Source organism: Protopterus annectens, chromosome 7.part1, assembly GCF_019279795.1.
Source record: "Protopterus annectens isolate FY-2018-M chromosome 7.part1, PAN1.0, whole genome shotgun sequence".
Lineage (NCBI taxonomy): Eukaryota > Metazoa > Chordata > Ceratodontiformes > Protopteridae > Protopterus > Protopterus annectens.
The window spans coordinates 400,620,978-400,646,127 of NC_056740.1; the positions used below are offsets into that span (position 1 = coordinate 400,620,978).

Below are 25,150 nucleotides of genomic sequence, written 5' to 3' on the forward strand. Positions count from 1 at the left end.
GGACCCCACCCAGTTTGGGTTTGTGAAGGGCCGATCTTGTCTCCTGAATCTGATTGACTTCTTCGAATCAGTCTCCAGAGCTGTGGACGAGTCTCCAGAGCTGTGGACGAGGGTAAGGCAGTCCACACAGCCTATCTGGACCTCGCCAAGGCCTTCGACAACATCCCCCACTCTGGAATCATAGATAAATTTACTAAGCCGGGCATAAATCCCTACGTCACTCGATGGGTTGCCAACTGGATTACTGACAGAACCCAGACTATAAAAGTAGCCAACTCCAAATCCAGCTCCAGACAAGTGGAGTACCTCAGGGTTCAGTCCTGGGACCACGTTTGTTTGGCATCTACTTCTCTGAAGTACAGGCCAGCACTAAGGGACTCTGGCTAACAAAGTTCGCAGATGACTGCAAACTGGGAGCCATTATTGAATCCCCAAGTGATGTGGGTATTCTACAAAAGGGCCTTACAGAAACAGATGCCTGGTGCCAGAGCCATGGGCTCAAGCTTAATGCCAAGAAATGTGTAGTTATCCCCTTTGGAAAAAAACATGTACCCATGAATTACCACATAGGTGGCAGTACACTAAACATCGAAAGTGTGATGAGAGACTTAGGGACACAGCTGGACAGTGGTCTCACTTTCGATAACCACATCGCCTCAACAGTCAGGAAATCCTTCTATGTGGCACACCTCATCACTAAGGGCTTTTCATCCAGAAAAAAGGATGTTATTCTCCCACTGTACTTATCCCTCTTTAGACCCATTATAGAGTATAATGCCCCGTTTGGTATGTACCTCACAAGACAACTGCAGTAGCTGGAAAGGCCACAGAAATACCTCACTAAAAGAATCACAGGCTTAAAGCAGATGCCATATGCTGACAGTCAAAAAAAAAAAACTCCAGCTATATTCTGAGGCATATCGTCTACTTCGAGGAGATCTCTGCTTAACATACAAGGCCATGTCAAACCCTGAACTGTTGGGCATGCTTCACTTAAAGAAATCCCAATCCCTCAGAGCCACACGCTCCAGGGATCTAAACCTTGTCATCACAATGAACAAAACATGCTGGAGGGATAGGTTCCTGACCAAGAGACTCCCCATACTCTGGAATAGACTGCCCATACATGTCAAGCAGAGTGCCTCATTGGCCGTCTTCAAAAGGAACATTGATGATTGAAAGGGAGATATGAAATTCACCCCGGGGATCATGTCAGTCGCCCTGCTGGACAGGGATCCAGAGAAGTAAATATTGTGGGAAGAAATATTCAGGGAATTGTTATGGCTAGGCTTGTATAGGCCCTAGGGCCAATAGCCTAGTACCTACCTATGAACCTATGACATCTAGGAACAAGAGCCAAGCTGTAAATCGATTTGAAGAGTGAAAATCAGTTTGCTCTTCCTGTCCTAACTTACAGTTTGGGAGTGATTGACTGGCCCCAAAATGTGTTGCATAGATTGGATATTAAAACAAGAAGGATGCTTCATGCTCACAAAATTAGTTGTAAAAATCAGTGTATACCAAGGTTATATATTCCCCATTTCGAATGAGGGATGGACCTCCTTGAAATTGATTACACGTATAGATTGGCCATCGTGGAACTCTACATATCTGCTGACCGCGCAAGATCCAAATGTAGTGAAAGTTTTGAAACATGAGGAGAATAAAGCGAAGATGACGTCTCTGCTTAATCTAGCAGAAGCATATCGGCATCAAGCAGGAATGGAAATCAAACAAGAAACAGATAAAAATCAGGCAGCAACCGAATGTGCCAAAAAACAAAAGAAAGAATATAAGGTTAAGGACCAGATGAGAAGGCAAGAAATGTGGAAAAAACATAAGTATAGAAAACTTCTGGAAGAGCTTCATGTTGATCAAGAACGAATGTAGGAATGGTTGAGGAGAGGCGAGTTCAAACAAAGAAATGAAAGGTTAATATTGGCAGCCCAAGACAGTAGGCTACGTACACACTGGTTTACAAAGTCCATTGAACATGTGGGAAAAACAGGCAAATGTAGGTTTTGTGGAAACAGTCACACACCTCGTTGCTGGTTGCAACAAACTAATGGCAGAAGGATTGTGTACTGAAAGGCATAATAATGTGGTGAGACTGTTGCACTGAGGATTGTGCAAACATTATCAAAGTGGCTAAAAAACATTAGAAACATGAGCCACAAAGCATCATAGAAAATGATGGAGGTTTATATCACACGGGATCACCCATTACCAGCAGTTCAAAAGATAGATGCTAGAAAACCGGATATAGTGGTCCAAGAAAAGAGGACAAAAGTAGCATTGATCATTGAAATCACCACACCCAGTGACTACAGTGTCTTGTGTACAGAGACACACAAAGTCATAAAATACCAGGATCTGCAGGCAGAAACGAGAGCCATGTGGAAGAAAGATACCCAGACAGTTCCAGTAGTAGTAGGAGCAACGAGGTCTTATAAAAAATAATTTCCTTTTGTATTTAGATACGTTACCAATCCATGTAACCCCATACGAATTGCAGGAGCAGCCATTACTGGGCACATTGCGGGTGCTGCGAAGAGCACTACTGGCTGACATCAGAGTGAAACGATACTAATTTCATGAACTTTAATCTTACTCTAACTTAGGAATGGGGTCGATTCCCGTCATAGTATTAGAAACCAAAAGACTTGGAGAAATTAAGAAGGTGATACCTTTCTTGGAATGAAAGAGTAATTCCAAAAGGATGTCTGGCAGTGCTGTGGGGGCCAAGATGCACTCATCAGTGTATCACTGAAGCCGAACTTCAGTCCCTTTGCTCCAAGGAAACGTGAGTGGTACTGTGCGGTTTTGGATTTCTGCAAGTTCTTTATATGCAGCTTGTTTGACTGATGCAATGAAGGTGCCCTTGGATTTTAGCAAGGGACCATTCTGTAGTTCCATTTAGGAACTTGTTCCCAATAGCAGAGAGGTAATTGAGAACATTTTTTGGGGAGTGAATCAAGTTGACAGATTTTAAAACCTCACTACAAAGTGCGTTGTCAGACATGTTTTGAGAGCAAATGATTGTAACAAGGATATTATTCTTTTCAACTGGGTCACATGATCTGAATTGCCTAGGCTTTACTAAGTTTAATGCTGCTGGCGATCCCAAAAGCGTATACTAGAAAATAGAATCCATATGACTGTAAAGTAAAAAAAAAAACTGTAGGTGGGATCTTTAGAAAAGGGTAGGAACAAGTTACATAGAAATAAATGGAATTTATGGGAACAGCGTATGTAGTATAATGAGGGGGAGGAGTGAGGTTTAAGGGATGATGGGAGTTCAGCAGTTTAATGTAGTAGTTAAAAGAAAACCTCCATATTTACTGCATGAAAACAAATGCAACTACGGCTTATTTTCTTTTATCTATGTGTACTTAAGTCATTTCAGTTGTAATTTAATAAAGAAGTTTAAAAAAAATTCAAAATGCTTATCCTACAAAGTCTTTTATCGCCTCTTCAACCTTGTCTCTCTTGTTCGCTTGCATCTAAAGGATGTATACCTCCGCATTCCATGGCAGAGGTGTACCGAAGGTTCCTAAGGTTAGTCAGGGAAATCCCACTACCAGTTCCCTTCCATGCCATTCAGCTTGCCTTCTGCACCCTGGGTCTTTACAAAATGTCTGAAGTCAATAATTGTCTTTTGCAAGATTTAAAGAATGTAAGCTCACCCTTAAATAGGTGACTGGCTAATGTGGGTGGATTCAGTTGAAGGGGGTCAGAAAGCCTTGCTTACTGATGGGATATCCTGCCAAAACTTGGATGTCTTTCTCTCTCACCATATATCTGATGTATGACCTAAACACAGGAGATCTAAGGTACATGAAGGTATAAATTAAGTCAGAGATTTCTTGCCACCAGCTGGAATACTGAACCCTTCATGTGTCTTTTGTCAGACATGCAGTCTTTTTTTCTTCCATTTTTGTGACTAGATTTGATTTGATGATGTCAATCTTCATTTTATCCTTGACAAATGGGTCTGGTTCCAATATCGGAACTGCCTCTGCCGTTGCTACAGCTCGCACCAGCCAAAAGCTCTCAAGCTTTACCTCTACCCACAATCCATCTCTCACAATTACCCCAGATATTGTTTGCTGTCTTTCTGAAATGGTCGTATTTTGCCAGTGCTGTTGTTTCCTTGGTTTTGGGTACATTTCTATTGTTATTTCTTGGAGATTTCTTTCTTCCCTTTACTTGATGATCTTCCCTTTCATTTAATACTTTATCTGTCTTCGTTCATAGACGTTAGTGTAATTTTAAATGTCATTGTTCATATTCTCTCACCGTACACCGTGGTATATTTCTGTAATTATCATTGTTGAGTTTTTTTTCTCTTTCCTTTCTTTCCCTTCAAAAAAAAAAAAAAAGTTCCTTCTCTCTCTCTCAAACGTTTTTGTGCGAGTGCACGTGTGAGTGTCTGTTTTCCAGCCGTAACTTTTTAAGATGGCTGAGAAAAGCTAAAGCCCCTTCTGGTTTTAAAAAATGCCAAAAGTGCAGCCACAAAATCCCATCTTCTAACTTTTACTCCCTTTGCATTTATTGTTTAGGTCCCATTCACTTACAAGAGGACTGCAGTATTTGCCATGGGTTCAGTCAGTGAGCCCTCACTGAGAGACTAAAACTTATTTTAAAGGGTTTGTTTCCCTCCACCTTCAGTGAAGTCTTATCAACTACTGACAAAGCCAAAACTGATATTTCCTTCCCTTTGTTCACATCTTCCATGGACAAGAGCAAAAAGAGCAGTGCCCATGTTCTGACTTCAGTCTGCTGTGGGACCTAAGAAATTGAAATCCTCAGTTCTGAAAGTATCGTCAGAATGGGAGGCCTCTGACTCTAAATTACTGGTGAAGACTATTGCTTTGGCACCAACAACTTTGTCATGTCCTTTGACATCGAAGGCCCCGGTGCAAAACAGTTTTTCTGCTCCTTCAATGGCACCAGTTACATTGGCACAAGCTAGAGTATCTGATTCAAGGGAAATATTTCCCAGGACTTCTTACTCCCTATCTGTAGATCCCTTCTCTGGCGAGTTTCTAAAGGTTTTTTTTTTTTTCCAGAGGCCTAAATCTCCATCCGTGTCTTTAATCCACTCCACCAGAAGTCTTTCTGAGCTTGATGTGGAGAGACTTGTGAATAAAATCTTGTTGGCTAGAGGATAGAGGACTTTCAGGCCCCCTTTTGGTTCTAACACCTTCGGTTCTTGGAACTGAGCCTTCTTTCACCCCATTGACCACTCCTCTGACCTCCTCCGAGGCGTTAGAGTTTTCTGTTCTGAGTCTCCTTCCACAGACTGTACCGGTACCTGCGATTTTCATGTCTTTGGAACTGGTAATTCCCTCTGAGCTTTTTGATAGCTTCGGAAACAGAGACCTCTCAGAGACGTAGCTATGCTGTAGGTTCCTGGGGGCAGAACTCAACTCCAGGTTTTTCAAAGCTGTCCCTGCTCCTCTGAGCTTCAGCTCGAGTTAGTTCGGCTCTGGCTTCCGTCGCTCAGGTCGGTTCTTCTGAGCAGGGAGTGACTCCGGTCCCAAGGCAGTCAGTCAGATCCAGGCTCCCTTCTGTCTATAGGAGGACTGGCCTTTGAGGTGATGGAGAGGGCCCTGGCCCTTACAGAGACTCAGTCTGTACCTTCCTCTTCGGAACAGGTTCTCTCCTTTGGCTGTGTTATTCCACTTGTCTCTCCACAGGGACAGCGGGTGCTGAAGTCTCAGGTTTCTCAGACCCAGGTTCTTTCACCTGACACCTCCCCAGATTATCCCCCTGAGGAAGCACTTAGATTCTTTTCAGGAATTAGTCACTGAGAACACAGATTTGAATGATGGGGAAGGGTCCCCACAGTCATTACCTGAAGATGTCTACTTTGGAGATATCCCAGAAATTTTAAAGCAATGGGGGTGGCCAGAAGTCCCAAAACCCTTCTCTGGAATCTTTTTACCTGCAAGCTTTCGGCGCTCACCCATCTACCTCCTGGGTGACCCCACCTGGTGATTAACTCATTCAGTTGATTTCACAGCTGGCATGGAAGGCTCCAGACACCTCTGAACCCATTCTCAAGAGACCTGACAAAATCTTTTCTGCTCCTGAAGATAAACAGTTCTGGGCCAAGGGGTTAGAGATGGATGCCATGGTTGTAGCGGCTGCCACAAAAAAAAAACTCGCTGAGGAGAGCATCTGTCCATCCACATAGCAAGGAGTCTTGGGTTATGGATAGATTTGGGAAGCAGGTTTATGCTTCATTGACCTTCACTGTAAGGTCTGAACTTCTTGGCACACCTTACAAGACTTCAGAGGGCTGTTATCAAGGAATTGCCAGATATACTGGCGAGAGCTGTGGCTGATGGAATCCAAGAGAAAGTGACTTTCCAGCTAACCACCTTAGAGTCTGTGTCCTCCATGAGGCTGATCATGCAAACAGCTGAAGAGATGTCCAGAGCAGCAGGTGTAGCCATAAGGAGATGTGCCTGGATGTGCTTATGTGACTTTGCAGAACCATTCAAGTCTTCATTCAGCAATACTTCTTTTGACAGAACGTCCTTGTTTAGCCCGAAAGGAAAAAGTCTTTATCCTGGTGTGAGAAGGATGATAAGATCTTTTCTGCTATGGTCGTACGTTTCTCCACCCCCAAATTTTTTTTCTAGTAACCATAGGAGTGGTGGAAAGATGTGGTTCAAAAAATCCCATGGACCTTTCCAAGATGCACTTGGAGGCAGTTCCCCCAAGGGCAGAGGGGAGATCCAAATAGAGGATGCCACCCTCTCAGCAAAGGTGGTCAACAGAACCAGGGCTTAAGTGATTCTTTTCCAGGTAAGCCCTTTCAGCCGTCCTGAATGGAAGCCTGATTGTCGTCTTTTGGAGGCAGTTGGGGGCGCACTTGTCCTTGCACCTAAATGCCTGGCTAAACATAACAGATTCCTGGGTGCAAAGGATCTTATCCAGAGACCATGTCATTCCCATTCTCCCCCTGTACACAAAAAAATCCCCGAGGTTCCACTCAATCAGAGGTATTCAGCACTACAAGAAATTCAAAAACTGCTAGACAAGCATCATCTAAAAAGTCTCGCCAGACCAGAAAGGATCCAGAACCTACTAAAGATTCTTTTTAGTGCCAAAAAAGGCAGGGGACTGGAGACCGATTTTTGGATCTCAGCGTGCTGAACAAATCAGTTTGTCAAAGTTCTGGATGGTCATGGCATGGTCAGTTCTTCCTTTTATGAAGAAAGACGACTGGATGTACTTGATAGATCTTCAGGATGCATATTACCACATAAAAATGGACACATGCTCCAGGAGGCTCCTCCTTTTCTGGCTGGGAACCAGTCATTACCAATTCAGAGTGCTGCCCTTTGGTCTCCCCACAGCCCCCAGGGTGTTCACCAAATGCATGGCAGTATAGTAGCAGCTCACATGAGAATGAAGGTATTCCGGATGTTTCCATACTTGGATAACTGGCTCATAACTGTTTCGACAAGGCATCAGTTGATAGTAACTAGGGATTACACTCTATATCTGTGCCCAACTGGGAATTGCAGTAAATCACAAGAAATTCAAAATAACTCCAATGCAAAATTTAGAATTTATAGGGGCTGTGCTAAATACGATGGCAACTACAGCATCCCTTTCTCAAGAGAGACTCCAAAAATTGCAGTGTAAGTTCAAAAGATAATCTGCAGGAGGGTTCCTGATTGACTAGTTTTGCAAGCTCTAGGGTCAATGGCAGCCTCAGTAACTATAGTCCATCTAGCCAGGTTTCATATGAGAATTCTGCAAAGGCTGCTAGCTTCTCAGTGTTCTATGCTTCGCCAGCCCTTGTATGACCAAATTCTGATCAGTTATTGCAAGAGGGACCTACTTTGGACTTATTCCAAGCAAATTCTTCTCTGTCACCACTTTGTTCTTCCAGAGCCCACGGCCATAGTGACCATGGATGCCTCCCAGATGGGGTGAGGGGCATTTTCTGGGCAACACTGTCCAAGGCACTTAGTCTCTCTTAGAGGCCAACGTGCATATCAGTGTTCTGGAGCTAAGAGTGGTGCTTTCAGTGTTGCAAGCCTTTCCAACAGCTCTTCCTCAGGGGACTTGCAATTCAAACAGACATTGTCAGTAGTTTGGTATATCAACAAGCAAGGAGGAATCAAGTCTTATCCCCTTTGTTGAGAAGTCCTTAGAGTTTGGCAGTAGGCAATCTCTTCCATCCATTTTCTAATAGCAACGCACATGCTGGGGAGTTCCAGTGTTATTGTAGACAAACTGAACAGCCACGCAAGTGGGCTGTCAGTCCAGAAGTAGTGGAAAAGATCTGTCAATGGGGTCGGAATTGCTGCGATCTGTTTGCCTTCCCCGTAAATAAGTACTGCAATTACTTCACTCTCCCTCTGGGGGTGTCACCCAGAGATGCTGTTCTCCACAATTGCCCCAATATCTCTAATTCTGAAATTCCTACAGAAAGTACTCTGGTTGAAAAACACAGTAATCCTCATTGCCCCCTTGTGGCCTGGACAGATGTTTGGTTCCCCTTCCTTTGGCCTTATCTCATTCCACAACCCTGGATTCTGGACCCGATTCTAAGCCTTCTATCCCATCCAGGCGGACTTGTTCACCCAGACATTTTGAACCTCAAGCTGACAGCGTAGTTTTCCAATTCTATTAGTTGCCAGGTGTCTAAATATTCCCTGCCCTGTATGCCAAAACCCTCTTATAGGCTCATAAACCTTCCACTCGTAAAGTGTTCTGTAGCAAATGGAAGAAATTTACCGTCTGAGCCCATGAAAAATATATTAATCCCTTTTCTGCTTCTGTAGAGCATATTGTAGACACTTCAGCATCTATTTTTCATGCTGGAGCTTCCCCTTCTACCATTAGATTGCAATTAGCTGCAATTTTCACTATGGTTTGGAAGAACTTTCTTTAGCTTCTCAGTCTTTGTAAATCACTTTTAAGAGACACACTCCTGTTGGAGCCTCCTTTCAAAGATCCGAAGCCACCGTGGGATCTAAACTTGGTGTTACAGGTCATAGTACATTCTCCCTTTGAACCCTCTGCAGAATGTGATCTGGAGTTTTTGTCATGAAAGACATTGTTTTTGGTAGCTCTAACCTCTGCCACAAGGATCTAAAAAATTCAGGCCTTGTCATATAAACCTCCTTATCTGATTTTCCACAAAGTTAGAGATTTTTTTTTACAAACAAACCCCTCCTTTCTACCCAAGGTAGTCTGAGTCTGACATTAATCAACCTATTAATTTACCGGTTTTCTTTCCAAACTTTTCCAACAAAGGTGAATATTCCTTACATTTACTAAATGTTCACAGACAATTACGTTTCTGTCTTCAGAGAACAAAAGACTTTTCTTAAGATTAGAGACGAAAGCACTAACTGGATATTTATTTTATTGTTTTTATTTTGTGACTATTAAATAAGTTCTAGGTTTTCCTATTCAGCTGTTTTTGGTTTTTCATGTTTTGGATGCAACAGCTTCATCTTTGCTTGAACATATATAATCAATCTGCAGGGAAGTCTCCAGGAACAGATAATAATCCTGAGGAAGTTTGGAAGTTAGGAGGGTAATAAAACAATAATGATTTGAAAAGTTTTGTTTAACAGTTTCAATAGAGGGGAACGCCATCATTTTCAAAGAAAGCTGTGGTTGGTGCATTACCCAAAGAAGGGTAAAGACCATTCACACACAGCTTCATGTAGACCCATTTCAATTTTAAACAATTATAAAGTGTTTGTGTATATTAGTTATGAGAATAGCAGAAGTGTTGCCAGAATTGATGGATATGTGTCATTATGGATTTCTGGATAGGAGTCAACCATTTGACAACATTAATAGAGTAATGGTGATGCAGTGGGGGGAAGCAGAGTGTAAGACAGTACTGCTGTTGGTGGGACTTAATACAGAGAAAGCATTTGGTACTGTCAGCTGGGATTTTATGAGTTGGGAAATAGGATCATTTTAATTCCCTTATAGAATAGTAGGGTTAATAAGGGGGCCATATGAAGGGTCAGAGGCAAAAATTAATGTGGGGGAGTTCATCTTAGGTAAGCTGTGTTTGAGTAGAGGAATGAGGCAAGGGTGTCCTTTTACCCCTTTATTTGTTTTATGTTTTGAGCCATTAGGAAAGAAATTAATGGATCCACAGATTCAGAGACATAACTGGTATGATAAAGAAAAGTCAGCTTTGTTTGCAAATGATATTTTTTTCTTGATAAATCCAGAAAAGGAAATCTCGGTGGTGTGGAATATTTTGCGGCGGTTTCATATCTTTTCAGGATATGCAGTTAATGAAGATAAGACAAAGGCTGTAGTAGTAAACTGTGTACCCGCACATGAATTGATTCAGCACTACTAGTTTATGGGGGACATAAGATGAAATGTTTATGTAACTTGATTAAAAGGGTTTCTGTTATGACAGCCTTGGATATGTGGGAAGAGACTAAACAAAAGATGGTACAAAAACTGAGAAACTGGAAGCTCTTGATTAATTGCTATGGATACTAAGAAGCAAGTAGTGAAAATTAGTCCCTTTAGTTTTATATACAGGTCAGGCATATTTTATCAAGCAGAGGAGAAGTTGTGGACAGTAATAGAGTCAAAGAAATTTATTTGGGAGGGGAAGAGGGCAAGGGTTAAGTGGGATAAAATGAGGTAGTTTCAGGATTACCCAATTTGAATGGATAATATAGAACTAAGTAGTTAAGGCCCGTATACATAATTCAAGTGGAAGGTTACAAGTAAGTGGAAAAGGATGATGAAGTGGGGGTGAGAAATAAGGAGAGAGCAGGAGTTTGAATGCAGATCTTTGAGAGTAACAATCATGTAAAATTATAGTTTTAAAATTGCAGAAAATATTCTAAAGAACTAAGCCAGCGCAGCAATGGCAAAAGGCAATTTTGTCAATAGGGATGACTGCAAACAGGGATATAGAAAACAGGCAAGCGGAGACTGGAATTTACTGTGTAACATATGAAAATAATGTATTGGGGTTAAATAACTGGCGATGGAAAGGTAGAAGAATGCATAAAGTAAAAGATACAGGGAATGAGGCCAAGCAGAATTGTGTACTGCAGGTTAGACAGCCTTCCATACAAGGAATTGGTATCAATGTATAGGTAAAGAAAAAAAGAATTGGGAGACTGTTGTTCAGAGATCTGCTCTGGTGAAATATTTAGCGTCTAGAACTGAAGCTGCTCATAAAAAAAATGAATAATTGGCAGATGTGTAAAATATATTGCATGATAACTATAGGAATCGGTAATTGGCAGATGTATAAAATAATGCATGATAACTATAGGAATCGATAATTGGCAGATGTATAAAATAATATTGCATGATAACTATAGGAATCTATAATTGGCTGATGTATAAAATAATGCATAACTATAGGAATCGATAAGTGGCAGATGTATAAAATATATTGCATGGTAACTGTAGGAATCAGTAATTGACAGATGTATAAAATAATATTGCATGGTAACTATAGGAATCGATAATTGGCGGATGTATAAAATATATTGCATGATAACTATAGGAATCGATAATTGGCGGATGTATAAAATCTATTGCATGATAACTATAGGAATCGATAATTGGCAGATGTATAAAATATATTGCATGGTAACTATAGGAATCGATAATTGGCGGATGTATAAAATATATTGCATGATAACTATAGGAATCGATAATTGGCGGATGTATACATTATATTGCATGATAACTATAGGAATCGATAATTGGCGGATGTATAAAATATATTGCATGATAACTATAGGAATCGACAATTGGCAGATGTATAAAATATATTGCATGATAACTATAGGAATCGATAATTGGCGGATGTATACATTATATTGCATGATAACTATAGGAATCGATAATTGGCGGATGTATAAAATATATTGCATGATAACTATAGGAATCGACAATTGGCAGATGTATAAAATATATTGCATGATAACTATAGGAATCGATAATTGGCGGATGTATAAATTATATTGCATGATAACTATAGGAATCGATAATTGGCGGATGTATAAAATATATTGCATGATAACTATAGGAATCAGTTTGAGGAGGTTAGAAAAGAATGGAAAGGCAGTATGTAAAGAAACAAGGGGTGGATATCTTTGTGGCTCCCAGCTATGCAACAAAGTCCAGAAGGTATAAGATTAGGGCTTTGAGGTGTTTGCTTAGGTATTTTTATGTCTCAACCACACTTCAGAGAATTTTACCTCATGTACCTCCAAATGCTGAAAATTTGGGAGAGAGAGGTAACTAGGGGCATGCTTTTTGGAAGTATGACAAGTTGCATATTTTAAAAAGTCCCTGCAGAGTTAATTGTCAAAAATGCTGGGAGAGCAGTTCTGCAATGTATGCAGTGTTGGAGTGGATAATAGTGAAAAAAAAAGAGAACATGTATCTAATGCATGAACATGACAAATTTAAAATGTTTTTTTTTTCTGTTGATCTGTATGTGCCTATGTTGTGTGAGGTTTATTTTTAAACACCTTTATTAAACTAAGCCTGAAGCGTAGGCTGTCCATTCAGATGCAAACATCTGTGGTGTACCTCTTGAATGTGTCCTTGCACTGCCTGTGTACTTTTTCTGCTCCCTGTATCATGACCCCATCAAAGTCCAGTATGGCACGGCTGTGTGTCATCTGTTACGACTGATAAGATGTCTGCTTTAGGCAGGATATTCTTCCCAGATTCAATCCCCTGTAGGTTTTGAATCTAAAGAGGAAGATGCCATGTTCTCCAATTCGCCATTAGAAGAACAGTCTTTTAATGGAGGTACAATTGTAAAAATTATGCACATTTCAGTGGGAAGTTTAACGGGTGTCAAACATGCAAAAGAAATAAAATGATCTTCATGGGAGTCCCGAAGCCTTCTGACATTCCTCCTATTTTGGAGGCCTTAGGATATCTTTGCAACTGCTTCTCTTAATCTAGATTTCCAGCTCCCTGTTGATAAGAAAACTGTCAATTTTTTTTAAGATTCCTGAATCCCATTTTTGTACAAGAATCCTTCTGACCTTTCTGCAATCTCCTTGACTTCCGATAAACTTACTAAGTTGCTTCCATCATTCAGTGCTGTGCCTAGTGATAGCAGAGCTATAGATGGGTATGGCACAAAGGTATGCACACCTGCTGCTTTATCCTTTAGTGTCATCAACTGTAACTCTTATGGTAAGATAGCTTTTATCTCTTCTGGGGAAGTTGTACAAGGTTCATTCAGACTTGCCAGAATCAGACACTAAACCTTCTGCACTTTCTCTTCTGAATTCTGCCTCTCAAATTACTAGGCAGTCCTTCAAGCAGTGTTACTATGCAGCTCGTGCCTTCGAGAGCTGATGCTACTGGTGCTATACAAATGAAATGTTACTGGCTAAGGCTTCAGTCTTTACCATAAGATGTTAAGGACAAACTTTTGTAGTCCCCTCTGGGCAAAAGAGCACCTTTCTGAATCTGCTGCAGCAGACCTTTTGAAAAGTTTACAGGAGAAAAGCAAGATAATGTAATATAGCAAACAAATCTTTTTCTCCTTTTCCAAATTTCAGAAAATAAAACTATTCCAAGGCTGGTCGTTATTTTTCACAAGGATCAAAAATGGAAAAAGTCCTCAAAACTTGTTCCATTGCAAATCTCAGCACAACTTTAAGGGGTCAGAACCCACTTTACTGGCAAGTCAGCCTCCTCATGATCCTTCTCTGCCCCATATGTGCTCACGCACACACATCCCTCTTCCCCTCGCTCAAGAAGGTATCCCTTTATCTTCATGTTTAGGAATCCATAACAGACAAATGTTTTTTTCCACCATTCAAAAGGGTGTGAATGTCTTGGATTATTCTTCCCATTTGCTCAGATGTTCCTCAGCTCCCACTAAACCAGGTCTCCCTGATTTTTCCACTTCATTGCCTATTCTGTCATGAAACAGTAGAGTTTACTCCCTCTCACCTGCAAGGAAGACAGCCTATATCTTTTTTACAGGAAAGAGAATGACTGGGGATTTTTTTTTTTTTTGAATCTGTAATTTCTCATTGCTTTCCTAAAGGTACCAAGTTTCAGAATGTTGACCCTTAGAACCCTGCTTCCAGCAATCCTTCCTCAAGCTTTTCTTGCAATTCTTTGAACATAAGACATTTGCCTGCATATTCTCATTCACCTGGACTGGAAACATTTGGATGGTGTTACCTTAGTGTTTCATTTTCAGTTTTCTGCTTTGCCCTTTGGTCTTTTCACTTCTCCAATATTCACAAAATGCCTTGCTCCTGTCGTCGCCTTTTACAGGCTTCAGGGAATTCAGATTTTTCCTTACAAATTACTGATTCAGGCTCCTTCAAGTGAAAAAACTACTGAAGGATTTACATTTCATAGTAGATCTATTTCACTGTCTGGGATTTATTTTGAACCTTATGCCATCTCTCTTGGTTGCATCCCTTGATCTGGTATTCCTTGAATGCAGGCTTAATACTCCAATGACTGCTTTCCTTTCTCCAGACAAAGCTCAGTTTCTGACGAGTTATCTTCAATCCTTTCTACCTTTGGATTAGACTTCTGTAAGAGAGATCCTGAAGACGGTGCATCAACAATCCCCATAATATTTTTGCCAAACTCCACAAGGGAAAGATTCAGTGGTATCTTAAGTCAATTTGGACTCTGTACTGCCACCCTGAACCTCCCATTTCTTGTCTTACTCTTCAGGAAGATATTTTATGGTGGTTCAGCCAAATTTCACTCAACCCAGGAGTGCCCTTTCTGGTTCCATCCTCTTGTCTGGAGATTTCTGCAGATGCCTTAGACCCTGTATGGGGCGCATGTTCCAAGTACACAAAGCTCCATGCTGTTTAGACAAACAGCAAGGGTCACATAGATGTCAAGGGAATGAAGACTGTCATTCTGGCGCTTCAGTCCTTGAACCTTTGGACTTCAGACCACATTTTGGTGTGGTATATAAACAAGGTCTTATCTGTGCAGATTAGCTGTAACTGATTGGGACATTGCTATCCAGTACAGTCTCTACCTACTGGCAGTGTGCATACCATTAAAGGGGAACACCGTGACAAACTCCTCAAGAAGGCCCAGAGCAGACCCACACAAATGGATATTAAACCAAGAGGTCATCTTGAACATAGTGCATCAGTGGATACTCTGTGGATAGGACTGTTTGCCTCCACTCAGAACTGACAACTGATTGTTTTGTTCCAGACTACCATGCCCACATATCCAAAAGCATGTACGACAGAAGCTGTTTTTCTCATGGAAGAGGGAATAACGTTATTCATAGGTTCGTAGGTGTTTACTAAGCTAATGACCACAAGGGTCTTTGTAAGCCTAGCCATGCATCCCAAATCTCTGACAGGTTCTGATACCCTTGATAAGTGTAAGCATAGGCCTGGGAGATGAACCATTTACAGGTTACCTATGTCCATTAGAGACATAGGTGCCAAACCAGAGATGAGTTTCTGGTTTCCCGTCCAGTTGCACTTGAATTGGATTAGGCAGGAACTCTGCTTTATATGGATGGGGAGCCTGTGCCATAGATGCGATAGTTTCTGGAATACACATCTCTCTCTCCAGCAGGTCCTGTTTATATCACAGGCAAGGTTTAAGTCTTTAGAACGAGTAATTCTGGTGCTGTTTGTTTTGCGGATATGCAGGAGGTCCATCAGAGTGGGGTCTGACAATGCCATGTGTGCCAGGCATAGAGCTCCTCTCAAAAGCCTGTAGGAGACAATACAGGGGTAGGACCTTGAGGCCATCTGCATAGGACCTTTTACTTATCCCCTATATTCTTTTAGTGAGGAACCTCTATGGACATTCCAGTTGTTGGATATGCCTGGTTAGGTACTTACTAAAGGGGGCATTAGACTCAATGATAGGTCTGATGAATGCCGAATACAGTGGAGGAATGACTTCCTTGGACTTAAATGCCATGCCTTTGTTTATAAATTGCACAACATAGAATGATTTCCTCACCACTGTAGACACATGATTGCCAAAGGCTAGATTACTATCTGTGTGTCCCTAAGTCCCTGACTACTGGGTCAACTCGAAGGGGCAGTTGTCAATATGATAGTTACCATGGCTGGATGACTTCCTAAAGGATGCTATTATGCATTTCTTGGTATTTAGTTTTAGTCCATGGCTCTACCACCAGTTTTGTGTCATTCCTTCCTAGAGAACATTTGTGTCAGTGTGAGATTAAATGACAACTAATTTGCAGTCATGTACGAATTTAGTCAGCCAGAGACCACTGATATTGGCCCCTTCCTCTGATTCCCAGCATCCTCCTCAGAATCAAGAAGAGTTAGCCCAACATCATCTTAGTGACTCCCTTTTGGCCCAGATAGTGCTAGTTCCTCTTCTGTTTCGCCTAACCAAAGGCAATCACCACAAGATGTTCTAATCACCACAATTTCTCTCTCTCAAGATGGGCCTGCTGAAACCACACATGGGCTTTCTAATTCAACCAGTTTTCCTAAACCTTAAGTTTTCCCATTGGGATGATGTGATTCTGATACTGTTCAGGTACCATTTTTCATATGACTTGACATTCTTATTTTCCTTACTTGGATGACTTTACTGATCTGTATCCTGTATGCTTGGAATTGCCAGAGAAAGTCTCAACCTTAGTCTCCCAGCTACAGTTCAAGTTCAACCTTTGAAAGCCGTCTGACACCCTTGCAAAGGCTTGTCTTGGATTGCTTAATCGACACCAATAAAAGAATGGCCTTTTTTCCTGAATACAGGGGCTTGTCTTCCCAGACAATTGTTCTAGAATTCTCCATGAGGATTGTCACCTCAGCAAGAGAATTCCTAAAAATTCTAGGACTTATGGCATCCATGATTCCTGTGATAGCAGTGGCCTGTCTCAGTGGTATGTCAGGAATTATTGGACCCTGCACCTACATTCCCTAGCATTTCAGTTACCAGTGCTGCCCTTTATCAGTCGAGAGTTTGGCTGATTATCAGTCCAGAACTCCCTTCTTCCCTCTTGATCCAGTGCCATCTGTCCAGACAGGGTCATACAGCTTTGGCTGGGGGGAGTGCAAGAAATGTTGGCAGTCATCTGCAGAAATCCTTTAACACCTATTCCGAGTCCTCTTAAGGTGGTTATAGACAACACCACAATGATGTGGCACCACAACAACAAAGGTACAAGGGTGGCCCTGATGGCTTCTCAGCTAGCTATACAGCATTTTTGGCTCATCAGGCATCATATATCCAGTCAGTGCAAAATGTTGTGGCAGAATGACTAGGCAGATCCTGGGTAGACGCACAGTAGTCACCTCAAGGCATTTGTGTTCAGAATCTAGCCTTGATGTGGGAAATGCCTCAGATAGATCCGTTTGTCCCCTTTCAAAACACACTGCTGGAAAAATTCTGTTCCAGACATTCCTGCAGCCGTGAGTGGAGGAAAGATTCTTTCTCGTTTACTTGGATAGGAATGTTGCTGTATGCTATTCCACCCTTTCCACTAATTCACAAGATCCTTGTAGATGTTCAGAAAGAAATGCAAAGATGATTGTGGTATTCTGTTGTTATTGGCCCAGGCAGTCTTGTTTCTCTCTTCTAATGGTATTGGCCCAGGCAGTCTTGTTTCTCTCTTCTAATGGTATTGGCCCAGGCAGTCTTGTTTCTCTCTTCTAATGGTATTGGCCCAGGCAGTCTTGTTTCTCTCCTCTAATGGTAATGGCCCAGGCAGTCTTGTTTCTCTCCTCTAATGGTATTGGCCCAGGCAGTCTTGTTTCTCTCCTCTAATGGTATTGGCCTAGGCAGTCTTGTTTCTCTCCTCTAATGGTATTGGCCCAGGCAGTCTTGTTTCTCTCCTCTAATGGTATTGGCCCAGGCATTCTTGTTTCTCTCCTCTAATGGTATTGGCCCAGGCAGTCTTGTTTCTGTCTTCTAATGGTATTGGCCCAGGCAGTCTTGTTTCTCTCTTCTAATGGTATTGGCCCAGGCAGTCTTGTTTCCCTCTTCTAATGGTATTGGCCCAGGCAGTCTTGTTTCTCTCTTCTAATGGTATTGGCCCAGGCAGTCTTGTTTCTCTCTTCTAATGGTATTGGCCCAGGCAGTCTTGTTTCTCTCTTCCAATGGTATTGGCCCAGGCAGTCTTGTTTCTCTCTTCTAATGGTATTGGCCCAGGCAGTCTTGTTTCTCTCTTCTAATGGTATTGGCCCAGGCAGTCTTGTTTCTCTCTTCTAATGGCATTGGCCCAGGCAGTCTTGTTTCTCTCTTCTAATGGTATTGGCCCAGGCAGTCTTGTTTCTCTCTTCTAATGGTATTGGCCCAGGCAGTCTTGTTTCTCTCTTCTAATGGTATTGGCCCAGGCAGTCTTGTTTCTCTCTTCTAATGGTATTGGCCCAGGCAGTCTTGTTTCTCTCTTCTAATGGTATTGGCCCAGGCAGTCTTGTTTCTCTCTTCTAATGGTATTGGCCAAGGGCAATTGGCATAGACTTCCTCACACTCTGGGTTTGAGCACATAGTATCAGGGTGACTGGTGTACCTCAGTTTGGTGTAACTATAACTGACAGTCTGGATGTTTCAGTCTCTTGTTTCTTGAGGACATTCAGAAGGTGTTACTGGAGACCAGAAAAGCTGCTACTAGAAAATCTTATGTTTACAAATGGATGAAGTTTTCTAAGTGGTGCCTGAATAGGTACAGAGGATCCCTTGAAGTTAACATCCCTCTGGTCTTGAACTTTTTTGTGTGTGAGGTACTTCAGAATGGATTACCATATACATATATTAAGGTGCACGTAGCGGCTGTCTCTGCTTGTCTGCCTTTGGATTCCCCTCTTCTCTTTTGGTAAAGCAGTTCATGGAAAGAATATTGCATATGAGACACCCTCTCAAGCAAATTCTTGTTTCATGGGATCTCAACTATGTCCTTGGAAAAATTAACCTTACCACCCTTTGAGCAAGTTGTTCTGGCTGATCTGAAGTCCTTAATGTGGAAAACCGTTTTGCATATTTCTCAGATATCTGTAAGGCAAGTCTCTGAGCTGCATGCTGTTCTGGTGGAACAGCCTTACATTATTTTCCACAGGGATAGCTTTTTCATCTGCTCAGAACAAAGGAGAGAGAGAGACTTAGTCTTCAGAAGTCAATTGACATCTCTGATTTTTATCTTGACAAAACTAAGGACATCAGGAAATCTGATAAGCTTTTTATTTCCTTTTAGGACATAATGTTAGGTCATCCATTCCCGAAACAATTTCTAAATGCATTTCTAGTGTGATTGCTTTGTGACTCCTTGTATGGAAAACTGCCCCCCCTCCCCAATTGTTAAAGCCTATGCTACAAGAGCTGTTACTTCCTCTTCAGCATTTTTCAAAGGTTTGAATTTTAAATCCATTCTAGAAGCAGCTACTTGATCTTGTATCCACAGCTTTACCAAACATTATAGGATTTTTTTTTTTTTTTCTAGGGCTGTAGCTGGATTTGCTAGAGCCATCCACAAGGAGTCTTAGACTTCATCTCATCCGCTCAGTTTACCTCCCTTTTCATCTAGGTAGCTTTGGGAATTACCCCATCAGTCAGTGGTGCTACAGCAGTGATCCAAGGAAGGACGTAGTACAATTGTATGTGAATTTACCATAACACTAGATGTCCGAGAGATAACTGTTTGCAGTATTGCATTTCATCTCCTTTCCCCTGCTTTCTGTTTAATTTTGTTGTTCTTGGACAAGGTGGCAGTTGTTTCCCCCCTTTTCTAATTTTTGATGTTGCCTCTACTTTTGTTTTGGTTTCCTTTTTTTTTCTAGGACAAGAAAGTCCTGAGGTAATTCATTACCTATATGTCATGTCCCTCTTGTATCTCCTTTACTCAGGTCATATGTCAGACGTATGACACAAGAAGGTGCCTAGGCTTTAGTATGCTGGTCGGGCATGTGACTCTCCTTGGCACGATACCCCATCAGTTAGTAATACTAGAGCCATGATCAGTGTAATATCAGTTATGGTAAGTTCTTACACAGCTGTATTTTCTCTGTGTTTTTCACTGTAATTGTGGGCTTTCCAGTGTTCTTTTTTCTGGCCATGTTCTTTGTATTCGTTTTGTTTTTCTTTTGCACTTTGAGTGTTTGTCCTCTCCTGGTTTGATTTGCATGCTTGCTGTCTTCCTAAAGGCATCTGCTAACCCGAGGAGAGATTTGTTTTCTTTGTGGTTTAGAACTCTCACTGTGGATTGGATTATGCCAATAAATGTGTGTATTTAGTGCCATAATTTCCAACCAAAATGAGTAGTTACTTTCAAGGTTGGCCATGCTTGTCTCAGAACAAGGAATAACCTTGAGAGATACTGGTTCTTGTATATTATTTGATGGACTTAGCATTTTTCTCATTTTCCTATCAAGTTTATCCCTCTCTTTTTGGGACCAGTTGATTGTACCAAAGCTTGCTTTCTTTGTATTCTGTTACCTGTCATGCATCTCTTAAATGAGGTGGTCCATTTCATGCCACTTAAAAATGAATTTCTCCATCATCATAACCCTGCTGTGCATTAGAAAACTAACCCTGGCAATCTGTGAACTTGATGTTCATTTCCTTTAACATACCTTACCTTGAAGATGATATTTTTGGTGCTTGTGACATCTGCTACGAGCTTCTGAACTGCAAGCATTTAGAAGTCCATTTGCAGTTACTAGACATGTACTCCAAAAATACATTAAAGAGCTTTACCAGAATTCTCAACAACCCCATAGCATTTCTGCTTATGTGACTTAACCAGGTCACAGTGTAGGAAATCAAATCCTGGACAGCAGGAAATAGTTTAACAGCTCATAGCCTTGATTCTGCAGAATAACTGAGTAAAAAGATACAATGCCCCGTTTGGTATGTACCTCTCAAGACATCTGCAACAACTGGAAAGGCCACAGAAATACCTCACTAAAAGAATCACAGGCCTAAAGCAGATGCCCTACGCTGACCGCCTTAAAGTCCAGCTATACTCTGTCACATATCGTATACTCTGAGGCGATCTTTGCTTAACATACAAAGCCATGTCAAACCCAGAGCTGTTGGACATGCTACACTTAAAGAAATCCCAATCCCTCAGGGCCACACGCTCCAGGGATCTAAACCTTGTCATCACAATAAACAAAACATGCTGGAGGGATAGGTTCCTCACCCAGAGACTCCCCAGACTCTGGAATAGATTGCCCATACATGTCAAGCAGAGTGCCTATTTGGTCCTCTTCAAAAGGAACCTTGACGATTGGATGGGAGAAAGGAAATTCACCCCGGGGATCACGTCAGTCGCCCTGCTAGACAGGGGTCCAGGGAAGTAAATAGTGTGGGAAGAAATAGCCAGGGAATTGTTATGGCTAGGCTTTTTTAAGCCCTAGGGCTGATAGCCTAGTACCAACCTATGAACTTCATTACATTTCATGAGTCTTCTGCGACTTATTTAATACATGTGTTCTCTTGCTTTCTGTAACATTCTTCCACACTGGTAACACTTAGAATTAAACTGCTGTTTGTTCTTCATCCAACAAGACTTCAGATTTATATGAATAACTTGCTTAATATGGTGCCAGCACTTATGGCAGGTTGAATTGGTTAGAAAACCGTAAGGTTATAAGCTTTTTGAATATTTGTAAATCTTGTTCTAAAATCATTTCCACGATGGCTGTGCTGTGTGCCATGTGTTTTACAGTTGTATATTGATTGTGTTTAAACTGACAGAAATGGCATTTGAAATGAGAGCATTAAAACGTGAATGTTTTATTTGGTACTTGTACTAAAACTGACTTTTCTCAAATAGTTAACAGCTCTAATATGCATTTGTTATACTTGTATTAGTTCTTGTAACCTGAAGTTAAGGCTGTGGTTAAATTACAAAAATGTTATTGATGTCTGTTCTTAGAAGTCATTTGTCAGTTCGTTTTGCAAGCCAATGCATGAATTTACTAGGAACCCTGCAGCTTGATTCAGGATCATTTTGATGGTTTCAAAAGTGACTCTTGGTTTTTATTTTGTTTTTAATTAGGAATGAGTATTGTCCTAGAAGTTGCAGAAGGTGAAATTTTTGTCAATGATGCAGAAATTCAAAAGTCTGCTCTCCAGATCATCATTAACTGTGTTTGTGGACCAGACAAGCGCATTTCCAGCATCAGCAAATTCATGGCTGGGACCCCAAGGAGGAAACTTCTTCACCAGCCTAAGAGCACTGAGCATGTCCTCACCAAGATGTGGAATGTTGTACAGGCTAATAATGGCATTAAAGTGCTCCTCTCTCTGTTGACCATAAAGATGCCCATTACAGATGCAGATCAAATCCGGGCCCTGGCATGTAAGGCATTAGTTGGATTGTCCCACAGCAGCACTATCAAGCAAATCATTGGCAAACTTCCCCTCTTCAGCAGTAGCCAAATCCAGCAACTCATGAAGGAGCCAGTTTTGCAGGATAAAAGAAATGAGCATGTCAAGTTCTGTAAATATGCTGCTGAACTTATCGAACGTGTCTCAGGGAAGCCCTTGCTGATTGGGACTGATGTATCTCTGGCACGATTGCAGAAGGCAGATGTTGTGGCCCAGTCAAGGATCACCTTTTCAGAAAAAGAACTGCTTTTGCTAATTCGCAACCATTTAATTTCAAAAGGACTGCCAGAAACAGCTTCTGCACTAACTAAAGAGGCAGACTTACCTATGACTGCTTGCTCTCATTCTTCTGCTTTCACACCTGTCACAACTGCAGCATCTCCTGTTAGTTTGCCACGAACACCACGCCTTACTAGTAATGTTCCTTCTAAACCAAACTGTCATTTGTCAATCAATTCAACCTCCGTTCAGGTGCAGGCTAAGCCTTGCACCTCACAGGGACAGCCTGCTCTCCCAGCACCTTCCCATGCTACCAGTTCTGTAGTTGGTCGAATTGTATTTACTAAGGAAAGACCTTCTTCCTGCAGTGGACGAAAACTTAGAGTGTTAAGACAAAAGTCGGATCATGGTGCGTACAACCAAAGTCCAGCAATTAAAAAGCAGTTGGACAGGCACTTGCCTTCACCACCTACGCTGGACAGTATTATCACAGAATATTTGCGGGAACAGCATGCTCGCTGTAAAAACCCTGTTACCACTTGCCCTCCTTTCTCCCTCTTTAACCCTCATCAGTGCCCTGAGCCCAAACAACGACGACAAGCACCATTTAACTTTACATCACGACTAACACGTAGGACATCTTTTCCAAAGTATGGAGGGGTTGACGGGGGATGTTTTGATAGGCATCTTATCTTCAGCAGGTAAGTCAGTTTATACACACATATTTAAGAGTGTATTCCATGGGTGAGCATTGTATTAAATGTTACAGGTTTTTAGTAAAGTTATACACTGCATCAGTGTAAATTCTTTTCTTTGGTGATATTTTCAGATCTTAAATTCTGAGGTAATGCTGAGCTATGTGTGAACAGCTTGATGGTGCAGCGATTAGAGTTGTTACTTTATATGCCCTGAGCTCAGAGTGTGCTATTCATGCATATTTCTTTCATTTCAATTTCTTACTACCTTCTGAGAGAAGTTGCTTAAGCAGAGTGGCTTCTATAAGTTGTCCTCTCATGGGAGTATAGGCTTGCATCCCTTCCAGGCTTTATACTTCTCTGGGTCTTTTGTTCCAGGACAGGTACTGAATTGTCGTAACCCTGAACTTGTTGGCTACTAGCCGCCTCTTCTGTTTAAGAACATTGTCATTGCAAAGTCTTTTATCTCCAGTTTTTAGTTTAGTTTGTTCCTACTTTAGCGTTATCATTTGAGATAACTTTCTGAAACTGCCTTACCATTCCATTCTTCCTTTTTCCTCACTTTTACTGATCCAGATTTGAAGCTGTAGAGTTGGGGTCAATATAAAGGACCTTTGTAGCCCGCAGGTTTGTTAACTGTTCCTTAATACTACATTAAGGGTAGTTTGATAGGGAGAGTCTGGGTTTATCCCTGTTGACTATGGCTAAACAGACCAAACTTTATTTCTTTGTGCTGACTGCTTCATTTTTTGTGGGGAGGGTTTGGGAGCATTTTATGTAGCAGCATCACTCTCATTTTTCTCTATATCATTGTCGCATTTTATGTAGCAGCATCACTCTCGTTTTTCTCTATATCATTGTCACATTTTATGTAGCAGCATCACTCTCGTTTTTCTCTATATCATTGTCGCATTTTATGTAGCAGCATCACTCTCGTTTTTCTCTATATCATTGTCGCATTTTATGTAGCAGCATCACTCTCGTTTTTCTCTATATCATTGTCACATTTTATGTAGCAGCATCACTCTCGTTTTTCTCTATCATTGTCGCATTTTATGTAGCAGCATCACTCTCGTTTTTCTGTATATCATTGTCGCATTTTATGTAGCAGCATCACTCTCGTTTTTCTCTATATCATTGTCGCATTTTATGTAGCAGCATCACTCTCGTTTTTCTGTATGTCATTGTCTAGTGTAAGAGCTGTTTTGCATTACATTATTTCCTTTTTAAATGTACTTCATAGGTAAAGGTTAGTGGATTTTGATTGCTTTGGTTTTGTAGTTTGTTTTACATGTATAAGCAAAGTTTGAAATTAGGACTGGTGCTGCAGAAGGGGGATACACTTGCTATCCCATCTTACTCTTATTTGGAAACATCTCACTTGGCAGAACCTATTCACAGGGTGGCCCAGGAAGATGAAAAGCTCCACTTAAGAGTAGTAGATGTATTTGAATGTACAGACAGTACATTTCAAACCATGTTAATGTAATTTTGAAATGTACAGTACTTTACAGTATCACTCGTTTCTGTTCACGTTCAGTACTTTACAGTATCACTCGTTTCTATTCACGTTCAGTACTTTACAGCATCACTCGTTTCTATTCACATTCAGTACTTTACAGCATCACTCGTTTCTATTCACGTTCAGTACTTTACAGCATCACTCGTTTCTATTCACGTTCAGTACTTTACAGCATCACTCGTTTCTATTCACGTTCAGTACTTTACAGTATCACTCGTTTCTATTCACGTTCAGTACTCTACAGTATCACTCGTTTCTATTCACGTTCAGTACTTTACAGCATCACTCGTTTCTATTCACGTTCAGTACTTTACAGCATCACTCGTTTCTATTCACGTTCAGTACTTTACAGTATCACTCGTTTCTATTCACA

General features: G+C 41.3%; 1 protein-coding gene across 1 annotated transcript in view; it reads left to right on the top strand.

Annotated features, from left to right (window-relative positions):
* DCAF1 (DDB1 and CUL4 associated factor 1) overlaps positions 1 to 25,150 on the top strand; it is a gene marked incomplete in the record, with an annotated part of 1,406,260 nt that overhangs the window by 692,030 nt on the left and 689,080 nt on the right. The window contains 1 exon segment of the mRNA XM_044078852.1: positions 22,010 to 23,261. Within this exon segment, the coding sequence (XP_043934787.1) occupies positions 22,010 to 23,261 (1,252 nt within the window).